General features: G+C 45.8%; 2 protein-coding genes across 3 annotated transcripts; both read right to left on the bottom strand.

Annotated features, from left to right (window-relative positions):
• Window positions 1-73: 73 nt before the first annotated feature.
• TOMM22 (translocase of outer mitochondrial membrane 22) lies at window positions 74-2,144 on the bottom strand. Its single transcript, XM_060025671.1, has 4 exons — window positions 1,996-2,144; window positions 1,625-1,743; window positions 1,039-1,156; window positions 74-802 (listed from the first exon to the last, which is right to left on the bottom strand). The coding sequence occupies exons 1-4, from the start codon at window positions 2,110-2,112 to the stop codon at window positions 728-730; spliced, it is 429 nt and encodes a 142-aa protein (XP_059881654.1). The 5' UTR covers window positions 2,113-2,144; the 3' UTR covers window positions 74-727.
• Window positions 2,145-4,080: 1,936 nt separating this feature from the next.
• Window positions 4,081-23,269, bottom strand: CBY1 (chibby 1, beta catenin antagonist). 2 transcript variants are annotated; one of them, XM_060023958.1, is made up of 6 exons: window positions 23,129-23,269; window positions 11,462-11,577; window positions 10,425-10,530; window positions 10,221-10,339; window positions 7,731-8,949; window positions 4,081-4,365 (listed from the first exon to the last, which is right to left on the bottom strand). In XM_060023958.1, the coding sequence occupies exons 2-5, from the start codon at window positions 11,537-11,539 to the stop codon at window positions 8,869-8,871; spliced, it is 384 nt and encodes a 127-aa protein (XP_059879941.1). In that variant the 5' UTR covers window positions 11,540-11,577; window positions 23,129-23,269; the 3' UTR covers window positions 4,081-4,365; window positions 7,731-8,868. The 2 variants fall into 2 exon arrangements, with proteins under 2 accessions (XP_059879941.1, XP_059879940.1); XM_060023957.1 differs by lacking the exon at window positions 4,081-4,365 and adding an exon at window positions 7,018-7,252.
• Window positions 23,270-24,145: the final 876 nt, after the last annotated feature.

Raw genomic sequence — 24,145 nt, 5'->3', positions numbered from 1 at the left:
TGTGAGGGGCAGTTTTCTTTGTCCTAAAATGGTCTAAATAATTTCAAGGTATGTATGACGAGCACTTGGAAGACATTTTCGGTTGGAATCATTTTTTAATATTTAAATAGAAAAAGTGAGCACTGACTTTTTTTTCTCTTTTAGACACACACACGTCTAACAGCTGAAATATGCAGAGGAAATGAGCTCCTGCTCTGTCCTCCACAGTCCCCACGTTGTGGCTGAAGCTGTTGCCAGCCCTCTCTCCATCCTTTCCAACATACACAGAAATTCACAGCACAGCTGTAATGCATTCCATCTCGTGTGCACGTCCCTCCCCAACATCCCCATTCTTAAAAACCGAACAGTCGTTAATGGTCAGGGGCACATCCTTCCCGATGGCATCAGTTCCTACCCCACAATGGGATAGTGAGGAGATCTTCCGTCAGAAGTAATTTAGTGAAAGGGGTGGGATGGCCGGAGCTGGAGTAACCATCTGCATTGCTGCACTGTGGTATCAGAGTGAGGACAGAAGACATAAGTCAGGAGAGCATGGAGGGCACAGTTGCAAGTGAGGAGTCTCTCCATGAGACCATGTGGGGAGAATTCTCCCCACCAGGTTTAGATAAATCAATGTGCCAAAGTTCAAAAAAAAAAAAATTAAAAAAAATCCAATAATCAGCAGTTCAAACACTATTGAATTTTCAAACTTCTCCCACCAAGACAGGCCAAACATAGCAGTAACAATCTAGATCTTTCCAGGAAGTGAAGGTAGAGCCCCGGGCATTCCTCCTGACAGCCCTGTATTAGGCCCTAGAAGTATCTGGAAAAGAAAAGGAGGGGTGTAAGGCATTGTACAGACCTAGGGCTCTCATCTTCATCATACCTGTCCAGGCAGACAAGGTCTATGAAAACAATGCTGAGGGCACAGTCAGGCACCTAAAGGAGGGTGGGCCGGATCTCAATCCCTTCCGGCACACTAACCGCCCTACCTAGGTGCCGGAGGAATAAACAACTTATGTCTCCACTACTGGCAACAAGCCCAGGGTCTGGGCTCACCTGCCGCTGCTGCAGCTGCTGCTGCTGCTCCATCTGCAACTTCTCAGTCTCAAAGACGACCGGAAGAACCAGGATCATGAAGGAAGTGGTTCCAATCCACAAGGCTGCCCTGGAAAACCTGCGGAGGGAGCATGAGCACGACGGCAAGACAAAAATACACAGCTTCACCAAGACCTCACCAGTAACCGAATCTCTCACCCTGCACATTCCGATGTTCTTGGTAGGCGTGTTCTACCCAACTCTTGCACTGTACTCCTACCGGAAACAGGAGGAGCAGTTCTAGAGACTGTACGTCTAGTGAGAGCAGTCTGAACATTCTCCCGAGTTCTCACAGTGCTACTTATACGTTAATTATATCACATAATCTGAGCTGATCCTCACAACGACCCTGCCTAATAAGAATCCTCACTTTACAGACGAGGAAACAGAGACCAAGAAAGGTTAAAGTAGCACCAGTCCAAGGTCACTCAGTGATCTAGCTGGCGGGCTGTCCTCCAACCTAGGTCTGCGGCTCCCAAAGCCCGTGTTCATTCAGGGCACCTAGTCACCCCAGGCACACCCCAATGTCTTTGCCCTCGTCCCTTACCTGTACATTTTTTGAGCCACGAAGAGGGAGAGATCAAAAGTGGCTCCAGCCGCAGACCGGACTCTCTCGGGGAACATCTCCGTCAGACCCCACAGTCTCTCCGACAGAGTCTCATCTAACTGTGGTGGAGGAGGCGCGGATATGGGCCGAAGCAGCGGTAACCACCCCCCGACGCCGGGACATGCCGGTCTCCTGGAGCTAGGGCACCCCGGCCCCAGCGGAGCCTCACCCCGCCTCCCAGAGACGCCTCTGCTCGGACTTCTCCAGGCTCCGCGACGCGCCTTCGTCCCGCTCCTGCAGCACGCGGAGCCCTCACCCCCGCTCCCCGCCCGCACCCTCCCAGCCCCGCTCCGCCCCGCAGTGCCCAGTACCTCCTCGTCGTCTTCCTCCTCCAGCTCCTCCTCAGGCTTCTCGGCATCGCCTTTCGGAAGCAATTCGTCCGGGGACAGCGGCGCCCCTGGGCCCGCAGCGGCGGCGGCGGCAGCCATGGCTGTGGGGAACACCGGAAGCGGAAGAGAAGAGGCGAGTGCGGCGCCGACGGCGGACAGAGCCACCCTTCCTGGAGCCGGAGGCTGGAGAGCTGGGGAAGAGCGCTGCCCTCTGGTAGGCGGGCTTCACCGGCCTTCAGCAAAGGGCGGCCGGGAGGTCGGAGAACGTGAGACACGTGGGAAACTTATTAAAGCCCTGAATCGGGGTGCGTCAGCGGTTAATTCTGTTCTGTGGGCTTAGGGTGAGCCCGAAAATCTGCATTTTAACAAGCCTCCTAGAGATCGCACGTAGACAAACACGAATCCAGTTTCATTTCCCTGAGGGCTGTTTTTGGTAGGAGCAAAGTAGAGATTTGGAGATGTATTGGTCTTCTGGGAAAACGTCAAGTAAACAGTCCCAATGTACTAAAACAAAGGGTGTACCAGGCACTGTTTGTACGTGCGAAGGGCGGGGGTGGGAGGGGCGCTCATTTAATCTTTGCATCAACCCACTGAGGTGCTACTAGCCCCATTTTTTTTGGCCGGGCCATGCCGCATGCAGGAACTTAGTTCCCCAACCAGGGATGGAACCAGTGCCCACTGCATTGGGAGCCGCAAGTCTTAACCACTGGACTACCAGGGAAGTCCCTATTGTCCCCATTTTAGAAATGAGGAGATTGACGCACAGTACAGGGTTGCTGCAAGTATTTCTGGAGGATGGATTTCAAGATGTGGGTTTGCTGGCCAAAACGTATGAACATTTAAAATTTTGGTAGGTATTAGCTAATTGCCCTCGGAATGATTATATCACATACTTTCACAATAGCAAATGGAAGTGTCCTTTTCTCCACACCCTCCCCAGCATTAGGTATTATCCACATTTTCATATGATGGATGAAAATGCTCCTTTTTATAATGTGTCCCACAAGTTATTAATACAAGGGTAGTTTGATATACCTCTTTAGACAACTGACCATGGAACCGAAGAATCTCAGGATTGGACAGTCCTGATCCTTATCTGATACTTGAGAGACTTGTCCTGTGTTTACATATTCCGGGGAGGGGGGGCGGGGTTTGCACTTTCTCCAGATAGAGTCCTCAGTCCTCTTTATCTTTGGACAGGGCAGCTCTAACTACAAAAAGTCTTCATGTCACAAAAGGGTGCCTACTGTCTGATTCCATTAGGTAAAGTTAAAAGACAGGCAAAACCAATCTATGGTGAGAAAGGTAGTGATTCCCTTTGAGGAGGAAGAGGAGGTAGTATTTGGGAAGGCAGGAGAGTGGCATGTATTTAAATTTTTTTTAAAGTAGGCTTGAAACCAAGCAGGATCCTGTGGGTCCCTCCCGGGTACAAATCCTTTCCCTGTCCCTGTTTCTTGTTTGTAGGAAATAGGCTTCTTTCAGCTTCCCTGACCTTCCCTGAGTTCCAAAGGGCAGGTTCAAACAGTTGCTAATCAGGGAAGGGAGGGAAAGCAGAAACAAAGGAGGAGCAGTCAAGAAACAGTGCAGCGATCCTGGTTCCTCCTCAAGGGATATACATAACCTTTGGGTTCTTCTGCAGGAACTAAGGTCCCCACGCAGGTGGAGGATGGTAAACTCAGGCTGAGAGCAAGATTCCTGCAGCACCGCCCTGTTAACCTCACCACCAACCAATCAGAAGAAAGTCTGCACACAGTGGAAGATAAGGAAGACTCTGACCCTCTCCCCAAATGATTCTCCCAGAATCTTTGGAGTCCGCCTTCTCCCCAGGTTGCTGACCTCCTGAATAAAGCAAGCTTTTTTTCCAACCAGCACTTGTCTGAGTATTGGCTTTTGAGCAGTGAGCAGCTGAACCAGAGTTGGTAACAGGCTAGCTCTACATAAATGCAAGGGCAATCAGATGCCAATGGCTTTTGATTCTCTTATGGGCTCTTTTAAGAAATGCTGGAAGACCAACACTCTTCCTTTTAAAAAAATTATTTATTTATTTTAGCTGTGTTGGGTCTTCGTTTCTGTGCGAGGGCTTCCTCTAGTTGTGGCAAGCGGGGGCCTCTCACTATCGCGGCCTCTCCTATTGCGGAGCACAGGCTCCAGACATGCAGGCTCAGTCGTTGTGGCTCACGGGCCTAGTTGCTCCGCAGCATGTGGGATCCTCCCAGACCAGGGCTTGAACCCGTGTCCCCTGCATTTAGCAGGCAGATTCTCAACCACTGCGCCACCAGGGAAGCCCCTAGACCAACACTCTTGAAGGGCAGAGAAGGCAGTCTTATGTGGAAACTACAGACATCACTGACTCTGATGAAATAAAATTCATATTTTATGGCAAGACAAGAAAAATTTAAACATAAAATCTTTCTTTGCCTGTTTGGGCCTCCTCCCTCCCCTTTAGTGTGTATTGTGCATCTGCATTAACCAGATCTCCTTAGGAGATAACCTTCCTTCTTGTAGAAGGCCATGATGACCCATGACCCACTACTCCCTGTGTACACATAGATCTGGATTGTGTAAACTGTCAATAATACGTCATTTAACATATAGCACTCTGTCTCAAAAACTTATATAACTGTGCTTTGACCTCTAACAGGGGGAAAAATTCTCAGAGCTTTCTGAGAGGCTTTCTCCAGGTTATAATCCTCAATTTGGCTCAAATAAAAGCCTCCATTTCTTTCTTAGATTGACTGATTAATCTTTTTTTTTTTCCATCGACAACTCCAAGTGGAAAGTCACAAATGCTAATATGAAGAAGTTTCTGGAAAACTTTGACCAATTAATTTTGTTTATATTCACAAACAGTACATGATTTTTTAAAAAAATCCATGTTTAAGGCTGAAAGAGCTCTTTAAATGTTTATAAAATTGTCCAAGGATAAGAAAAAATATTGGGAATCCTGCCATGCAGAGTATTCAAACCTTAGGAATAGATGTGATGATCCAGAAATGGCCAAGTGAGAAAGACAGAGCCCTGTGGAATCAGACAGGTCAGGGGGTACTTAGTCAAAATCATAGACAGAAAGTAGAATGGTGGTTGCCAGGGGCTGGCAGGGAGGAGGAGATGGGCAGTTCGTTTCCGATGGGTATACAACACCTTCAGTTTTACAAGATGAGCAGTTATGGAGATGGGTGGTGGTGATGGCTGTACAACAGAATGAATGTACTAACATTACTTAACTGTATGCTTTAAAATAGTTAAGATGGTAGATTTTATGTTATGCGTTTTGCCACATAAAACAATTTAATTAAAAGCAAAAAAAAATAAGAGTAATAACAACAACAAGAAAAACAGAACAACTATCCCCCCCAAAATCCCCCAAAGGGGCGGGGAGGGGCACCTTCTTCCCCCAAATCCAAGAGATTCGAGGAGGAGCTGCTGGAGATGAAGAAGGGAAACCTTCACTGAAGGTTTCAAGGGGAAATGCTCAGTGGCAGCAAAGAAGACATGTGGTAAGATTGATGCCAGCCCAGGGGCCTCAATCGAGGCACAAGTAAGGGTGTCATCAAGTAAGTGCTAATGTCTCACGCTGGGCACAAAGCTGACTCTGCCATCTGGATGATGACGAGGTGTTCTAGAAACACCCCTGCACAGCTCCTCTCATTCCCTATCCCTCAAGTCCATGGTTTCCACCTTTCCTGTTCCTGTCTTGTCAGAATGTGAAACTGGTAATATAGTAGTTCCTAATTCAGTTTGGTTCGGTGTGGGGCGTAGATCCCTTCGAGAATTTTACAAAAGCTGTAAGTACTCCTCCCCAATAGAACATACACGTTAGCCCATATCTGTACAACTGTGCATACGGATCCCCTTGTTAAGCCTCAAACTCTTAAGATTTCCTCTGATTTGTTTTGCACTCCCTCCCTCACACCCGCAGAACTTTCAATCTCAGCTCTTCAGTAACAGTTCATCCCTTATCTGACACTCAGCTCAGAAATTTACAAAACCATTGTAGTGGTTACAAATGATAATGTCAAGTAGACAGCACTATTTACTTGGGTGCCCCCAGAAGTAGTAGATTTGGTCAATAAAGGCTTTGAGGAGGAAGTATTTTAGGCAGAACCTAATAGATGTACCGGACAAAAAGGTAAATCTTTAAAGTATGTAGCATTTTTTTTTCTTTTTTTTGGCCACACCGCCCAGCTTTCAGGATCTTAGCTCCCTGACCAGGGATTGAACCTGGGTCCTCAGCAGTGAAAGCACAGAGTCCTAACCACTGGACCGCCAAGGAATTCCTGAAAGTACATAGCATTTCAGTGGGGGGGGGGGGGGGGGAATAAACCAACAAAGGTTAGGGTGGTGACATATAGCTGATTCTTTTTCCTATTTCTTACACATTTTCATTAATAGGATTATCCTTGACTCAGATCACACACCACATCCATCAGCAAACTTACAATTTGATGGTGGGCTCCACCTTCAATTCCTGCCTAGAATTTGACCACTTCACCTCCTCTGCTGCCACTTCCCTGGTCCCAGCCTTGAGCTCTTCAGTTGGTTCTGACCACACAGAAGCCAGAGGGATCTTTTTTGTTAAGTCAATCATAGCATTCCTCTGCTGAAACTCACCAATGGCTTGCTTCCCTCATCACCCCAAATACAAGTCCTCCTTCACTGCAGAGCTGTCCCACATGGCTGCAGCCCCCTCAGGTGCCAGTGGTGGTACAGAGGGGACCAGGACTCATGTCACTATGACAACCAAACGTGCCCCTCCTGACTCCAAAGGTTTCAGTTCTAGCCCCTTCCCTCCCAGCTGTATCACCTTGCTGGGCTTGTTTCTTCATCTAAAAGCAGGGGATGACGATAACAAACTTGAAAAATTCTCATGAGAATTAGAAATATAGCCCTTCTTTGGTTTATGTCCCAATAAACCCATCATAAGTTGAAAATATAAGTCAAAAATGCATGTAATACCCCTAAGCTACCAGACATCGTAGCTTAGCCAACTTACATGTGCTCAGAACACTTACATTAGCCTACAGGCGGGCAAAATCATCTAACACAAAGCCTATTTTACAAAAAGTGTCGAATATCTCATGTAATTTTTTGGATACTGTACTGAAATGAAAATGAAAAACAGAGTGGTTTTAAGTGTGTTGATTGTTCATCCTCGTGACTGCGTGCTGATGGGGAGCTGCAGCTCACTGCCGCTGCCTCGCATCACGAGCATCGTATTGCATTTTGCTGGCCCGGAAAACTATCGAAATTCGAAGTACAGTTTATACGAAATGCGTATCACTTTTGTACCACCATAAAGTTGAGAAATTTTAAGTTGAACCGTCATAAGTCGGGGGACTGTCTACAGATGTCTGGTATCCAGGGTGCAGGGTAAATGGTTGCTAATGATACTGGTCTAGGAATAAGCAAACTCAATTGCGCCTATTATCTGCACCTGAAGATTTACACCCTCATATAACATCCTTTTCCAATGTCTTCTGAATTAGTCTCTCCTATGATCGGGAAGGAAGGTTATGGGCTGGGGCTACAGATCATGCTTCTCTATCCCTCCCCCGTGGAGCTGGCCCTGAGGGTGGCCTACACACAGCAGCCTCCATTGGAGGCAGCCCCCCACACAGCTCCCCTCTTTCAATGTGGGCCGGGAATCAGCAGGCTCCCACACTTCCGCTGTCTGATCCTAGACCAGTTTCTGAACCTCCTGGGCTTTGCTTCCTTACCTGCCAATAGGCACGCTGACTGAGAGCCTGCTCCACAGGGCTGCGCTGAGGAGGAAATGAGAGTGTAAGCAACATCCTGAGCCCCGTCCAGGTGGGAAACAGGTGTTCTGACCTTAGCAGCCATCCCTGGTCTAAAGCCTGGGGCTCTGTGTCCCCACCCTCAGTGCCTTCCCCCTTGACTTTGGAAGCTCGACTCCCTCTTACTGCGTTTGGCTGGCTCCCTCGCCCAGCCAGAGAAGCCCAGCTCACTCGAAGACACAGATTCCCACTCCAGGAAACCAGGCCCCCATCCCAACCACTCGGTCCCTGCCTGGTCCAGGCTAGTTCCAACACCCCGAAAGAGGAAGGCAGGGGAATCTGAGCAGAGAGACTGCTCTGTGCCAGACCAGCCTCTGCCAACGCCCAGGAGGCTGGAATGCTTCTTCTGCAACGGTGACCTTCCCCCACAACCTAAAAGTCCTGTCTTTGGATGGAGCACCGGAAGCTTAGAACCCAGCCTCCATTACTTACTTCTTCAAGAACTGATGTTTCTCTTCTCAGTCACTTTGGCCAGAGAGAGATTATAGAACATCATTTAATTTAAAAAAGTAGGGTAGACAGGAAAGTAGCACAAAAATATAGCGTTGCCGTGGGAGGGCGGTGCTTGCTGCTGAGAAGCTGACGCCAGAGGAGGCTGTGGATTTGGGGAACAAGTATTCTCTAAAGGAGGGAGAGAGTGGCCTGAAGGGCAGAGAACCAGGAGACCTTATCTGAGACCCCTAACAACAAGGCTCTGTACACCTGATGCCACACCACACACAACAGTGTGAGGGGATGATACGACGAACTCCGTCCGCTAAGCGTGAGCCTGGGCCACGGGCATTGGTGTGTTAAGTAACTGGAGGACACCAAAGGCCTCCGTCACCCCAGACCTCCCTGAGGAGGCCTCGCTGTGCTGTGAAGCACAGGACTGGCCTGGAATCCACTACGTTGTCACCTTCCTACTGCCAACCTAAGGGGGCCAGTGCCTTTTGGCCCCATTATATGATACTCTCTCCCAGGACCTAATCCACTATTTGGTTAAAAATTCCCTCAGCCACATCCTCCTCTTCTGACGAAGGGTTTCCCCGTGTGCGCCTAACGGGTGGCTTTGGGGTCTTCATTTTCTCCGCCGGCTGACACTCTTCAGTTCATCCAGCTCCTTCTCCATTAAGTGGGATTCAGCAGTGGTCTCAGAGAGCTGGAAGCAGAGCAGCAAACCGTTATAAAGAAGGACGTTTCTGGGCTACGTTTCAGGTTGGCAAGGCCAGCCCTGCGCGCTGGGAGAAGCCCCACGGCATTTCCCTTAACGCTGCCGGCAGCCTCCACGACGGGAAGCCCTTGGTAACTGGGCAGAAAGTAACCTCTTGATGACCCAGGGCCTCAAGCACTTGAAGAGCATTTACCATCCATTCTATCAACATTTTTGATCACCTAGGGTTGCGTGGCACTCACTGCGCGAAGGACACCAGGTTTCAGGGGATGAAAAAGGCAAATATTGGCGATTTTAAGGTTAAAGGACTAAGGTCTAAGTTGCTTCTGAGTCGTGGCTCACATAAAAACGTTTAAAAAAGCATGCCACTTCCCGCATCAGAATCCTTCAGTGGTCTTTAGAGGAGAGGGTGGAAGACACTCCAGGCAGGGACGGAGAGACACAAACTCCAGAGGTCAGCTTACTGTGAAACAGAGGAGCCGCACTTCCTGAGCAAGACGCTATTCCAAGAGCTTTGCTTATATTATTAACTCACTAATGAGGTAGATCCTACTAGCGTGCCCATTTTATTGCTGAAGATACTACGTTTCTTACAGATACAGAGCAGTTAAGTAACTTGCCTGAAGTCACACAGCCAGTGGTGGAGCTGGGCCAGGGACCTGGTAATTTTAGCTCTAGACACCTGCTCTTAACCACTGCAATGTGTGCTCTGCTGCCTCTCAACCAACCGTCACACACAGCCCTAGGCTCAAAAGGTTGTTGGGTTTTTAAAAGCCACAGGAAGCCGATGCCAACGCAGAGAGTGCCCGTCGGCAGGTCTGCGTGGGGCACCGACTAATGGCTGCGTGGTGCAGGACCTCGCCCAGCCCGGAGCAGGCTGTCCTTCTTCCTGAATGCCTTCATCCCAGCCTCCATTCCCACCTTTATCTTTCCACATTCAGCTCAAATATCCCTTCCCCTGCAACATCCTCCCGACTGGACAGAATGAATCTCTCTCTCCCATGTGCGGATACCAGGCCGTGGAAAGACTTTAATCACTGCCCTTACCATGAGGCACTGTCACTATGTTTACTGTCTATCTCCCCACTTGACTGGGAGCCCTGGAGGGTGGGGACTGTGTCTGATTTGGTTTTGTATCTTTGGATTCACAGCAACGTACCTGAGCAAACTGGCACTCGAGAGGTGTGGGCTGGCTGAAAGGACTCGCAGTGGACCTGCCTAAAGAAAGCCAAGGCTTCCCTCCCCACCACCCTCCTCACCATGTCCAGCAGGATGTCCACCTTCAGCCGCAAGAGATTGTTCTCTTCCTCCAGCTGCTGGTTCCGCCTCCGGAGGCGCTGGGCCTCCCTCCGGTCCACACCTCCACTAACCCCTGTCTCTGGTGGAAGGACACAGGCAGCAGTCACAAGGCGGGGGTTCCTTCCACCATCTTGCTGGGCAAAATGGTAGGAAATGCAGCCCACCTGCTATCCACTGGCCGTTTTCAAACTTCAGGCTCTGCCCGGCCAGGTTCATGGTGGGCGTTCCATAGTCAAGGCCCAGCTCCACCTCCCGGGTCGACCGATCCAACTGTGGGGGAGACGCGCATGTTGGCTTCAGGAGGCCAGAGCACAGGGGCTCGAGGCCCAGCACCTCTTCTGCTAACGGTGTGATCCCAACAAAGCATTTCTTCTCTATACTCATCACCCAGCACATTTAGTGATTGTTTTTAAGTCAGAAAATTAAATAAGGTACCCCCAAAACTTTCAAACTGTAAGAGAGAAGAAACGTACAGCTTTATATCATAGATATTTTCTGGAAAAGCTATATATGCTGAAATTTGTAAACTGAATTATTTCGTATGTACAGGGCACTTAGCAGTTTAAGAAATCCTACTGTAAATTTTGAATAAAGTGAAAAATTCTTTTTAAATGTAATAAGCCCGAGCTATCATTTGTTTCTTATGGAGCTACATATGTCCTGGGAAAGGCATAAAATGCTAAGGCCCAAGGAGTAGTAGGAGCTGTTCTTTAATGTGTTTTTCAGTGTTTCTACAGCTCACTGAGCGCCCACCCTGCACCAGGACTGGTACTGGATATACAGAAATGAATGCAACCCCTCTGCCCTCAAGGAGCTCAGAAACTGTCTTTGGAGCTGTGATATATCCTTCTGAACGCTCTTAATGACAGCAAAACGTCATCCTTTGAGAATAAATTTGATTCTTAGACATGAGTAAAACTGATTCCTGGACAAGTCTTGGGAGTCAAGTGAAGTCAAATTGGATAACATCATTTGGTCCCCAAAATGATAATGAGGACGACTACCTTTTAAGGTTCTTCAACAAGCTCTGACAATAATTCCCAAAAAGGAGTTTAAAAATGTTTTCAGCAATAACAATAATATGAATTAAAAGGATGCCCTCCCACGAGGATACCTCTGGAGGACCACACTTTCCATAAGAAACCAGGCTCGATGCTCCAGTCACGCTGCACACCAGGTCGAGCCCCATGCTGACACTCACATTATGCAGGTTGGAGAGAGACGCAGACTTCCGAGGGGGCGTCTTCTTCGGACTGAATGTACTCCCAAAGAGAGGCATCTTTGGCCTGATGAAGGAAAGGTCAATGCTCTCTTCTCCTAGGGGCAGAAAAAGTCAGGGATACAAAGAGTTGGGTCAGTGACCTTGCGCCCCTGTCCCGGAATCATGCAAACACACATCTCATCACGTGGCCAGTAACAATCCTGGGTAACAATCCTCAGCTCCCATGTGCTGAGTGCTCACTATGTGCTAGGCACAGTGCCAAAACCTTGGCACTATCTCAGGCCTCACAGCCACTCTTTGTTTAGTTCCTCTTCCTATACCTATTTGACAGATGAGGTTTAGAAAGACTAAGGTCCTAAGTGTGAGTGAGTATTAGGATGCAGGTCTGTGTGGCTCCACAGTTCATGTTAACCACAGGCAAGTGCCTAACTGGCCTGTCTTAAGTTTTGTCACAAATTGGCATTACCAGATTTACACTCTAGGGCAAGGCATGTGATCCTACTTATTCCTGAACACTGGTAAGACTCACAGCTAGGGCAACAGCTTCTATATATACTCCATTTTCAAGAAATGAAGCCTTTCCTGGGACTTGCCTTTTTCCTTTTTTTTTTTTTTTTTTTGCGGTACGTGGGCCTCTCACTGTTGTGGCCTCCCCCCTTGCGGGGCACAGGCTCCGGACGCGCAGGCTCAGCGGCCATGGCTCACGGGCCCAGCCGCTCGGCGGCATGTGGGATCTTTCCGGACCGGGGCACGAACCCACGTCCCCTGCATCGGCAGGCGGACTCCCAACCACTGTGCCACCAGGGAAGCCTCTTTTTGCTTTTTTATTGGTTTCTTTTTAAGTTTTTTTCATTTTTCTTAAAATTTTATTTATTTATTTTTGGCTGCATTGGGTCTTCGTTGCTGAGCACGGGCTTTCTCTAGTTGCAGCGAGAGGGGACTACTCTTTGTTGTGGTGCACGGGCTTCTCATTGTAGTGGCTTCTCTTGTTGTGAAGCACAGGCTCTAGGTGCATGGGCTTCAGTAGCTGTGGCACAAGGGCTCAGCAGCTGTGGCTCACGGGCTCTAGAAAGCAGGCTCAGTAGTTGCGGCGCACAGGCTTAGTTGCTCTGCGGCATGTAGGATCTTCCAGGACCAGGGCTCGAACCTGTGTCCCGTGCATTAGCAGGCAGATTCTTAACCACTGCGCCACCAGGGAAGTCCTATTGGTTCTTTTTTGATTAAAGAAGTTCTTAATTTTAATGGAATCTAACTTATCAAAAAATTTTTTTAATGATTAGTGTTTTTGTGTCCTATTTAAGAAATTTTTGCCTAAGGTCACGATATTTTCATATATTAACTTTTGGAAATTTTCTTCTTGCAGCTTTCACATTTAGGACTATGACTCATCTGCAATTAACTTTTGTATGTGGTGTAGGGCAGGGTCATGGTTCATTTCTTCCCATGTATTACCCAATTATAATGTGTAATACACAAATAGCTTAAAAAGATTCCCTCGGGCTTCCCTGATGGCGCAGTGGTTGAGAGTCTGCCTGCCGATGCAGGGGACACGGGTTCGTGCCCCGTTCCGGGAAGATCTCACGTGCTGTGGAGCGGCTGGGCCCGTGAGCCATGGACGCTAAGCCTGTGCGTCCAGAGCCTGTGCTCCACAGCGGGAGAGACCACAACAGTGAGAGGCCCGTGTACTGCAAAAAAAAAAAAAGATTCCCTCTAAAAAACTGTAGACTGATGATAACAATAATGAAAGCACAGGTGAGCAAAAAGAAAGAACCACAGCTCTCACTTTTCCTACTCTTAGGTATAAAAATCTTCCTTCACCACATTATGAGATAGAAATAGTAATGAGTTTATCATATCTGACAGGAAGTTGGCCAAAAAAAGAGGGAATTTCTCAAGACTATCTGAAACAATGTTTTATGTCAACTATCATTAAACGATAACTCAAAGTAGGAATTCATCACAATTAGCAAGAAATGAAGCAAGAAAATTAGCAAGAAAATGAAGAAGAAATTCTGTGCTGTTTTCAGTGATGCAGAAATTAACATCACTAAAATTAATGATAAAAGTTTAGAAGCTTCTTTGGAAGCTTTACAATACATATATACACTGTACAGAAATATATGCATAAACGACTTATAAATAAATAAATAAGACATTTAGAGGTGTGTGCTCATTAGAGTTTTACTAGTGTGTGTTTCTGATTAAAAACAGTGGTAGAGGGCTTCCCTGGTAGGAAGAGGTCCGCATACCGCAAAAAACAAACAAACAAAGAAAACAGTGGTAGAGAGCCCTGAACCAAGATGGCAGAGTAGAAAGACGGGCTCTCACTCCCTCTTGCAAGAACACCAGAATCACAACTAGCTGCTGGACAATCACTGACAGGAAGACACTAGAACTCACCAAAAAAGATATCCCACATCCAAAGACAAAGGAGAAGCCACAATGAGACGGTAGGAGGGGCGCAATCACAGTAAAATCAAATCCCATAACTGCTGCGTGGGTGACTCACAGACTGGAGAACACTTATACCACAGAAGTCCACCCGCTGGAGTGAAGGTTCTGAGCCCCACGTCAGGCTTCCCAACCTGGGGGTCTGGCAACGGTTGGAGGAATTCCTAGAGGATCAGACTTTGAAGGCTAGTGGGATTTGATTGCAGGACTTCAATAGGACTGGGGGAAACAGAGACTCCACTCTTGGAGGGCACACACAAAGTAGTGTGTGCATCGGGACCCAGGGGAAGGAGCAGTGACCCCAGGGAAGACTGAACCAGACCTACCTGCTAGTGTTGGAGGGTCTCCTGCAGAGGCAGGGGTGGCTGTGGCTCACCGTGGGGACAAGGACAGTGGCAGCGGAAGTTCTGGGTAGTACTCCTTGGTGTGAGCCCTCCCAGAGTCCACCATTAGCCCCACCAAATAACCCAGGTAGGCTCCAATGTTGGGTTGCCTCTGGCCAAACAACCAACAGGGAGGGAATCCAGCCCCACCCATCAGCAGTCAATCACATTAAAGTTTTGCTGAGCTCTGCCCACCAGAGCAAGAGTCAGCTCTACCCACCACCAGTCCCTCCCATCAGGAAACTTGCACAAGCCTCTTAGATAGCCTCATCCACCAGAGGTCAGACAGCAGAGGCAAGAACTACAGGCCTGCAGCCTGTGGAACAAAAAACATATTCACAGATAGACAGACAAGATGAAAAGACAGAGGGCTATGTACCAGATGAAGGAACAAGATAAAACCCCAGAAAAACAACTAAATGAAGTGGAGATAGGCAACCTTCCAGAAAAAGAATTCAGAATAACGATAGTGAAGATGATCCAGGACCTCGGAAAAAGAATGGAGGCAAAGATCGAGAAGATGCAAGAAATGTTTAACAATGACCTAGAAGAATTAAAGAACAAACAAACAGAGATGAACAATACAATAACTGAAAGGAAAACTACACTAGAAGGAATCAACAGCAGAATAACTGAGGCAGAAGAACAGATAAGTGACCTGGAAGACAGAATGGTGGAATTCACTGCTGCGGAACAGAATAAAGAAAAAAGAATGAAAAGAAATGGAGACAGCCTAAGAGACCTCTGGGACAACACTAAATGCAACAACACTCGTGTTATAGGGGTCCCAGAAGGAGAAGAGAGAGAGAAAGGACCAGAGAAAATATTTGAAGAGATTATATTCGAAAATTTCCCTAACATTGGAAGGGAAATAGCCACCCAAGTCCAGGAGGCGCAGCAAGCCCCATACAGGATAAACCCAAGGAGAAACACGCCGAGACACATAGTAATCAAACTGGCAAAAATTAAAGACAAAGAAAAACTTACTGAAAGCAGCAAGAGAAAAATGACAAATAACATACTAGGGAACTCCCATAAGGTTAACAGCTGACTTCTCAGCAGAAACTCTACAAGCCAGAAGGGAGTGGCATGATATACTTAAAGTGATGAAAGGGAAGAACCTACAGGAAAGATTACGCTACCTGGCAAGGATCTCATTCAGATTCCATGGAGAAATCAAAAGCTTTACAGACAAGCAGAAGCCAAGAGAATTCAGCACCACCAAACCAGCTCTACAACAGATGCTAAAGGAACTTCTCTAACTGGGAAACACAAGAGAGGAAAAAGGACCTACAAAATAAACCCAAAACAATTAAGAAAGTGGTCATAGGAAGATACATATCGATAATTACCTTAAACGGGAATGGATTAAATGCTCCAACCAAAAGACACAGGCTTGCTGAATGGATACAAAAACAAGACCCATCTATATGCAGTCTACAAGAGATCCACTTCAGACCTAGGAACACATACAGACTGAAAGTGAGGGGATGGAAAAAGATATTCCATGGAAATGGAAATCAAAAGAAAGCTGGAGTAGCAATACTCATATCAGATAAACTAGACTTTAAAATAAAGAATGTTACAAGAGACAAGGAAGGACACTACATAATAATCATGGCATTGACCCAAGAAGAAGATAAAACAATTGTAAATATATATGCAGCCAACATAGGAGCACCTCAATCCATAAGGCAACTGCTAACAGCTATAAAAGAGGAAATTGACACTAACACAATAAGAATGGGGGACTTTAACACCTCACTTACCCCAATGGACAGATCATCCAAAATGAAAATAAATAAGGAAACAGAAGCTTTAAATGACACAACAGACCAGTTAGATGTAATTGATATTTATATGATATTCCATATAAAAATAGCAGATTACACTTTCTTCTCAAGTGCACACAGAACATTCTCCAGGATAGATCACATCTTGGGTCACAAATCAAGCCTCAGTAAATTTAAGAAAATTGAAATCATATCAAGCATCTTTTCTGACCACAACGCTATGAGATTAGAAATGAATTACAGGGAAAAAACATAAAAAACACAAATACATGGAGGCTAAACAATACGTTACTAAATAACCAAGAGATCACTGAAGAAATCAAAGAGGAAATCAAAAAATGCCTAGAGACAAATGACAATGAAACCACGCCAATCCAAAACCTATGGGATGCAGCAAAAGCAGTTCTAAGAGGGAAGTTTATAGCTATACAAGCCTACCTCAAGAAACAAGAAAAATCTCAAATAAACAATCTAACCTTACACCTAAAGGAACTAAAGAAGAACAAACAAAACCCAAAGTTAGCAGAAGGAAAGAAATCATAAAGATCAGAGCAGAAATAAATGAAATAGAAACAAAGAAAACAATAGCAAAGATCAATAAAACTAAAAGCTGTTTCTTTGAGAAGATAAGCAAAATTGATAAACCATTAGCCAGACTCATCAAGAAAAACAGGGAGAGGACTCAAATCAATAAACTTAGAAATGAAAAAGGAGAAGTTACAACAGACACCACAGAAATACAAAGCACCCTAAGAGACTACTATAAGCAACTCTATGCCAATAAAATGGACCATCTGGAAGAAATGGACAAATTCTTAGAAAGGTATAACCTTCCAAGACTGAACCAGGAAGAAATAGAAAATATGAACAGACCAATCACAAGTAATGAAATTGAAACTGTGTTTAAAAATCTTTCAACGAACAAAAGTCCAGGACCAGATGGCTTCACAGGTGAATTCTAGCAAACATTTAGAGAAGAGCTAACACCTATCCTTCTCAAACTCTTTCAGAAAACTGCAGAGGAAGGAACACTCCCAAACTCATTCTATGAGGCCACCATCACCCTGATTCCAAAACCAGACAAAGATGTCACAAAAAAAGAAAACTACAGGCCAATATCACTGATGAACACAGATGCAAAAATCCTCAACAAAATACTAGCAAACAGAATCCAACAACACATTAAAACGATCATACACCATGATCAAGTGGGATTTATCCCAGGAATGCAAGGGTTCTTCAATATACGCAAATCAATCAATGTGATACACCATATTAACAAACTGAAGAATAAAAACCATATGATCATCTCAACAGATGCAGAAAAAGCTTTTGACAAAATTCAACACCCACTTATGAAAAAAACTCTCCAGAAAGTGGGCATAGAGGGAACCTACCTCAACATAATAAAGGCCATATATGACAAACCCACAGCAAACATCATTATCAAAGGTGAAAAACTGAAAGCATTTCCTCTAAGATCAGGAAGGAGACAAGGATGTCCACTGTCACCACTATTATTCAACATAGTTTTGGAAGTCCTAGCCACGGCAATCAGAGAAGAAAAAGAAATAAAAGGAATACAAACTGGAAAAGAAGAAGTAAAACTGGCACTGTTTGCAGAGAACATGATACTATGCATAGAGAATTCTAAAGATGCCACCAGAAAACTACTAGAGCTAATCAATGAATTTGGTAAAGTTGCAGTTTACAAAATTAATGCACAGAAATCTCTTGCATTCCTATATACACTAATGATGAAAAATCTGAAAGAGAAATTAAGGAAACACTCCCATTTACCACTGCAACAAAAAGAATAAAATACCTAGGAATAAACCTACCTAGGGAGACAAAAGAGCTGTATGCAGAAAACTACGAGACACTGATGAAAGAAATTAAAGATGATACCAACAGATGGAGAGATATACCATGTTCTTGAATTGGAAGAATCAATATTGTGAAAATGACTATACCACCCAAAGAAATCTACAGATTCAATGCAATCCCTATCAAATTACCAATGGCATTTTTTATGGAACTCGAACAAAAAATCTTAAAATTTGTATGGAGACACAAAAGACCCCGAATAGCCAAAGCACTCCTGAGGAAAAAAAACGGAGCTGGAGGAATCAGACTCCCTGACTTCAGACTATACTACAAAGCTACACTAATCAAGACAATATGGTACTGGCACAAAAACAGAAACATAGCTCAATGGAACAAGATAGAAAGCCCAGAGATAACCCCACACATGTATGGTCAACTAATCTATGACAAAGGAGGCAAGGATATACAATGGAGAAAAGACAGTCTCTTCAGTAAGTGGTGCTGGGAAAACTAGACAGCTACATGTAAAAGAATGAAATTAGAACATTCCCTAACACCATACACAAAAATAAACTCAAAATGGATTAGAGACCTAAATGTTAAGACCGGACACTATAACACTCTTAGAGGAAAACGTAGGAAGAACACTCTTTGACATAAATCACAGCAAGATCTTATTTGATCCACCTCCTAGAGTAATGGAAATAAAAACAAAAATAAACAAATGGGACCTAATGAAACTTCAAAGCTTTTGCACAGCAAAGGAGACCATAAACAAGACGAAAAGAGAACCCTCAGAATGGGAGAAAATATTTGCGAATGAATCAACGGACACAGGATTAATCTCCAAAATATATAAACAGCTCATGCAGCTCAATATTAAAGAAACAAACAACCCAATCCAAAAATGGGTCGAAGACCTTAATAGACAATTCTCCAAAGAAGACATACAGATGGCCAAGAAGCACATGAAAATCTGCTCAACATCACTAATTATTAGAGAAATGCAAATCAAAACTACAATGAGGGTATCACCTCACAGCAGTTAGAATGGGCATCATCAGAAAATCTACAAACAACAAATGCTGGAGAGGGTGTGGAGAAAAGGGAACCCTCTTGCACTGTTGGTGGGAATGTAAATTGATACAGCCACTATGGAGAACAGTATGGAGGTTCCTTAAAAAACTAAAAATAGAATTACCATATGATCCAGCGATCCCACTACTGGGCATATACCCAGAGAAAACCATAATTCAAAAAGACACACGCAGTCCAATGTTCATTGCAGCACTATTTACAATAGCCAGGTCATGAAAGCAACCTAGATGACCATTGAGAGACGAATGGATAAAGAAGATGTGGTACATATATACAATGGAATATTACTCAGCCATAAAAAGGAACAAAATTAGATCATTTTTTGAGACATGAATTGATCTAGAGGCTGTCATACAGAGTGAAGTAAGTCAGAGAGAGAAAAACAAATATCGTATATTAACGCATATATGTGGAACCTAGAAAAATGGTACAGATGAACTGGTTTGCAGGGCAGAAATTGAGACACAGATGTAGAGAATAAATGTATGGACACCAAGGGCGGAAAGCGGCGGGGGGGTGGTGGTGGTGGTGTGATGAATTGGCCGATTGGGATTGACATGTATACACTGATGTGTATAAAACTGATGACTAATAAGAACCTGCTGTATAAAAAAATAAATAAAATTCAAAACAACAACAACAACAACAAATAGCGGTAGACCCACAACCTGGAAGATGGCATTTGACACTTTAGGACTTGGACAAACCAGAATCATTCCAGCTTGGTGGTGGACAGGACATCACTGAGGACTAAGATGATGAGGGAATTTGAAGCTATGCTATCATGTCATCCAAAACACAGTGGAAGCCCCTGGCATTGTTTCTGCTGGAGAAAAGAAAAAGGGTGGAAGAGGGAAGACAATTAATCTTATGTCTACAGAGAGCGGATCAGGAATGAAATGGGAATATCCAGGAAGAAAGATTTTTAACTCAAAAAAGAAAAGGTCACAACAAAAACTAACTAATATCACTTCCTGCTTATCCACTAGGGTTTGGACACAATGCTAGGCACACTTCATATATTTCTTTTATTCCCTGTAGTAACCCCATAAGGTAATTTTCCTGTCCATATCAGAGATGAGAAAAGTAGGGCTCGGATAAGTTATCCAATTTTCCCAAGGTCCACAGCCATGGTCAGCTGGCTAAAGATGTATATCAAATTATCCTTGTGTTAATAACTTGTGGGGGAGACTTCCCTGGTGGCACACTGGTTTAGAATCCTCCTGCCAGTGCAGGACACATGGGTTCGATCCCTGGTCCAGGAAGATCCCACACGCCGTGCAGCAACGAAGCCCATGCACCACAACTACTGAGCCTGCACTCTAGAGCCCACGAGCCACATCTACTGAGCCCGCGTGCTGCAACTACTGAAGCCCGTGTGCCTACAGCCCATGCTCCGCAACAAGAGAGGCCACCACAATGAGAAGCCCACGCACCGCAACAAAGAGTAGCCTCCACTTGCCTCAACAAGAGAAAGCACACGCGCAGCAATGAAGACCCAATGCAGCGATAAATAAATAAATAAATGTATTAAATAAATAAATTAATTAAAAAAAAATTTTAAAAATTCAAAAATTTTTTTAAAATTAAAAATTTTTTAATTAAAAACATCAAAAGAAAAATTTAAAAAACCTTGTGGGGTACATCATAAAAGGAAGCATTTTCATCCATCACATTGGCAAAATTTAAGAGCTCAATAATATCCAATGCTGGTGAGGGTATGGAGAAAAAGATACTTTCATTTACTCTTCGTGGAAACATAAGATGCTATCATTTTTTCAATTAGGCAAAAGCTAGCAAAGTTTTTCATGTGCCCACGCTTCTAAAAACTCTCCTCCAGAAAGAATTGGACATGTTCACACATATGTTCTCTATTGTTGATAACAGCGAAAAATAAGAAACAATTCAAAATGCCTACTAATGGTTGGTGTAGCCAAATACATCGTGGCACATTCTTATAAGGGAGTCCTAGACGTCAAGTAAAGATAGAGAGACAGCTGTACATGGACCACTCTAACATTAAGAAAGCAAGCGAGGGACTTCCCTGGTGGTGCAGTGGTTAATACTCTGCTTGCCAATGCAGGGGATATGGGTTCGAGCCCTGTTCTGGGAAGATCCCACATGCCGCAGAGCAACTAAGCCCGTGCACCACAACTGCTGAGGCTGCGCTCCAGAGCCCAAGAGCCACAACTACTGAGCCCACATGCCTAGAGCCTGTGCTCCGCAACAAGAGAAGCCACGAGAAGTGGCTTGAGAAGTCCAAAGAGAAGTCCGCGCACCGCAGCAAAGAGTAGCCTCTGCTCGCTGCAACCAGAGAAAGCCTGCCCACAGCAACGAAGACCAAACGCAGCCAAAAGTTAATTAATTAATTAATTATTTTAAAAAAAGCAAGCGACAGAACAGTATGTATACTATAATCTCACATGAGAAGACAAAAAGATAATAAAAAGCGAGCATATAGGTCGCTAAATAAAAAAGATTTGGAGGGATAAACTGCACACAGTGGTTAAATCTGGGAAAGGAAGTAGGATGGCTGACTCAACTGAATTTGCCATTTTTAAAAACTTTTAATTTTAATTCTAATTTTTTTTGGCCGAGTCGCTCAGCTTGCAGGATCTTAACTCCCCAGCTAGGGATGGAACCTGGGCCCCTGGCAGTGAGAGCACCGAGTCCTAACCACTGGACCACCAGGGAATTCCCTGAATTTGCCATTTTAAAGGTAAAAAAAAAAAAAAAGCCAAATAGTGGCAATTTCATGTTACAATATAAAGTTATATTAAAGAAATATATTTCTGGATTTACTGAATTATTACAATGATAATATATCCATATATTACTTATGAAAAAACAAACCAAACAAATGAACAAAAAAACCAGATAAAAAGCAGTCCCTGCCCCTCCAAGATCTGGAGACCAATTGAAGAAGGAAAAATAAGCCAAGTTGTTCTTGCAAAGCCCACAGTGGTGCTAAGAGCACTAAGCCTGAGCATATCACCTGGACACAACAGACCAAGTTCTAGGCCTGGCTCTGCCCCTCAGTTGCCGGCTAAACCCCGGCCAAGTTACTTTATTCCTCCAGGTTTTAACAGGGCACTTCACGCATGACCTCACTAATTCTCACAACACTTAAGCCAAGCACCGTCACCAATATATTACAGATGAGGAAAAGGAAGGGTCTGGACTAGCTTTTAAGTCAGATCCACTCATCCACAAACAGCTCTGGCTGAGATCCTGGGATCCTAGAACATTAGTATGGACCAAGAGGTCCCAGCTGTACCCTTGGCCCAAGGAAGCCTTCTTTCCAGTGGAACTCCCTGGAGAGAAAGGGCTCAGCACAAAGGAGAGCTTCTAGGTTCCAACCATTGCTCTGCTTCTCAACCCCAGTGGGACCCTGCAACTTACCTTCCCTGGGCCCCAGGCATAACAATAGTACCCACTCACAGACTGTTTTTTGTGCTTTAGTGTTTTTAAAAATCTGTCGCACTTGATGCTCACAAACAACCCTGGCAGAAGTAGATCAAGTAGTTTGTTCTTGTCTACAGATCAGAAAACTGAGGCTTAGAGAAGTTAAGTAACTTGTTCCCAGTCACGCCGTGGGAAGGCGGTGGAATTGGGCTTCAAATAAGGTCTACTCGTCTGCGCTGATGATAATAATCACTTCAACACTGTGCAACGCTTTACAGCTTGCAATGGACGATAAAATACATTATCTTATTTTAATCTAACAAGAAGGTGAGGAAGCAGTCTCTGGCTTTCATCGGATTCTCGAAGAGTTCAGAGCCAACCAAGTATAAGCCACGCAGGTACACGCCCACCCAGGGCTGTAAACTAACGGTAGCGAACAAACGTTCGTTCGCAAGCTCTCGTTAATCACCTTCACAGCTGATTTATGAGAGGAATTACCACCCCAATTTACAAAGGAGGAAACACACTTGGATAAAGGAGGTGACGGGCCTGCGGTAAACCCGGCCCCCGCCCCCTGCTCCGCGCCCTCCGGCTGCCCCAGCTGCGGAGAGGCCCTGGGTCCCCTGGGGAACGCCCGGGGGTCCCAACCCTCCTCAGGCCCTCGGGCGACGCCGGGCTCGGAGACGTACCTGACGTGCCCCAGAAGCTGAGGTTCCAAGAGAGCCCCCCGACTTCCCGCTAGGTACCCAGCAGAGGCCGCGTCCCCCGCCCCGACCTCGACCGCGAGCGCCACCAGTCCGCGGGCCGCGCGCACGCGCACACGCAGCCCCGCCGGGCTCTACCACCGAGGGAGGTGGGGGTACCCGACACGGCACAGTCCCCAGCGCGAGCCTACGCAAAACACCAGAAACTCTTGAGGACTACCCCCGATATATTTAATAGAATCCACAAAGGCAGTGTCTTCTGGATTCACTTCCATGCCCCGTGCTACAGGCTAGGACGAGGAACCACACTCACCCTCCCCACAAACCCCTGGGTCTGGTCTCCCCCGCCTACAGGGGCCGTCGCCGTGGTAACGGCGTCTCGGGATGAGGTGGAGGCTCGCCACGCCTCCGTTGTCGTGGGAAAGGTGCGAGTGGTGGCTGCGGCCCGCGTTGCCTGGAGAACGTCAAGACTTACAAACGCAAAATGGGCCTCTCCCCGACGTCCCTCCTCCCCTTCCTCCTCCCAGACCACAAAACAAAGCGCACCCCTTCCTGGTGGATGTGGGGACAACGGGTGTCGGGTGTCCCATCCAGAACTTTACAGGGTCCCCAGAGGGAGCCGTGGCGGAATAGGCCCCGAGTTCGTCGGATTCCGCCTATGTCTTCAGGTAAGATGAACAGACAGACAGTGACCCTGCCTGCCAGCCTCCCCACGCCGGGCCTCTCATCGGCTTTGACGGGCTGGGGAACCTGAGGTCAGGGGCCGCTTCAGGGTCGCACAGTGAGCAAGAGCAGAGAGCTACTCGAGAATCAACTCCAGATCTCCTAAAATCCTAACTGTGTGTATTACTGGTTCCATTTGACAAATGAAGAGACTCCGGGTCATTCAAGGGATATTTACTGGCTGCTTAGTGAGTGCACCAGGTCATCCATCCAGGGAGGGGCAGGACCCATAGGTCTCTGGCTCCAAGTGCAGTTTTCTTCCAACTACACGTTACTTCA

This window comes from Delphinus delphis, chromosome 11 (genome assembly GCF_949987515.2).
Source record: "Delphinus delphis chromosome 11, mDelDel1.2, whole genome shotgun sequence".
In the NCBI taxonomy this organism is placed as follows: domain Eukaryota; kingdom Metazoa; phylum Chordata; class Mammalia; order Artiodactyla; family Delphinidae; genus Delphinus; species Delphinus delphis.
The sequence above is the reverse complement of the archived record's forward strand: the minus strand, read 5'-3'. Positions and strand labels throughout refer to the sequence as shown.

What these genes read in the sequence shown, in the direction of transcription:
- TOMM22 (XM_060025671.1), bottom strand. Translation starts at nt 2,112, where the DNA reads ATGGCTGCCGCCGCCGCCGCTGCGGGCCCAGGGGCGCCGCTGTCCCCG. An exon ending in GTGGCTCAAAAAATGTACAG is followed by an intron (nt 1,157 to 1,624) that starts GTAAGGGACGAG and finishes CTCCCTCCGCAG; the next exon opens with GTTTTCCAGGGCAGCCTTGT. An exon ending in AGCAGCTGCAGCAGCGGCAG is followed by an intron (nt 803 to 1,038) that starts GTGAGCCCAGAC and finishes TTTCTTTTCCAG; the next exon opens with ATACTTCTAGGGCCTAATAC.
- CBY1 (XM_060023958.1), bottom strand. Translation starts at nt 11,539, where the DNA reads ATGCCTCTCTTTGGGAGTACATTCAGTCCGAAGAAGACGCCCCCTCGG. An exon ending in AAACGGCCAGTGGATAGCAG is followed by an intron (nt 10,340 to 10,424) that starts GTGGGCTGCATT and finishes TCCTTCCACCAG; the next exon opens with AGACAGGGGTTAGTGGAGGT. An exon ending in TGGACATCCTGCTGGACATG is followed by an intron (nt 8,950 to 10,220) that starts GTGAGGAGGGTG and finishes CTCTGCTTCCAG; the next exon opens with CTCTCTGAGACCACTGCTGA.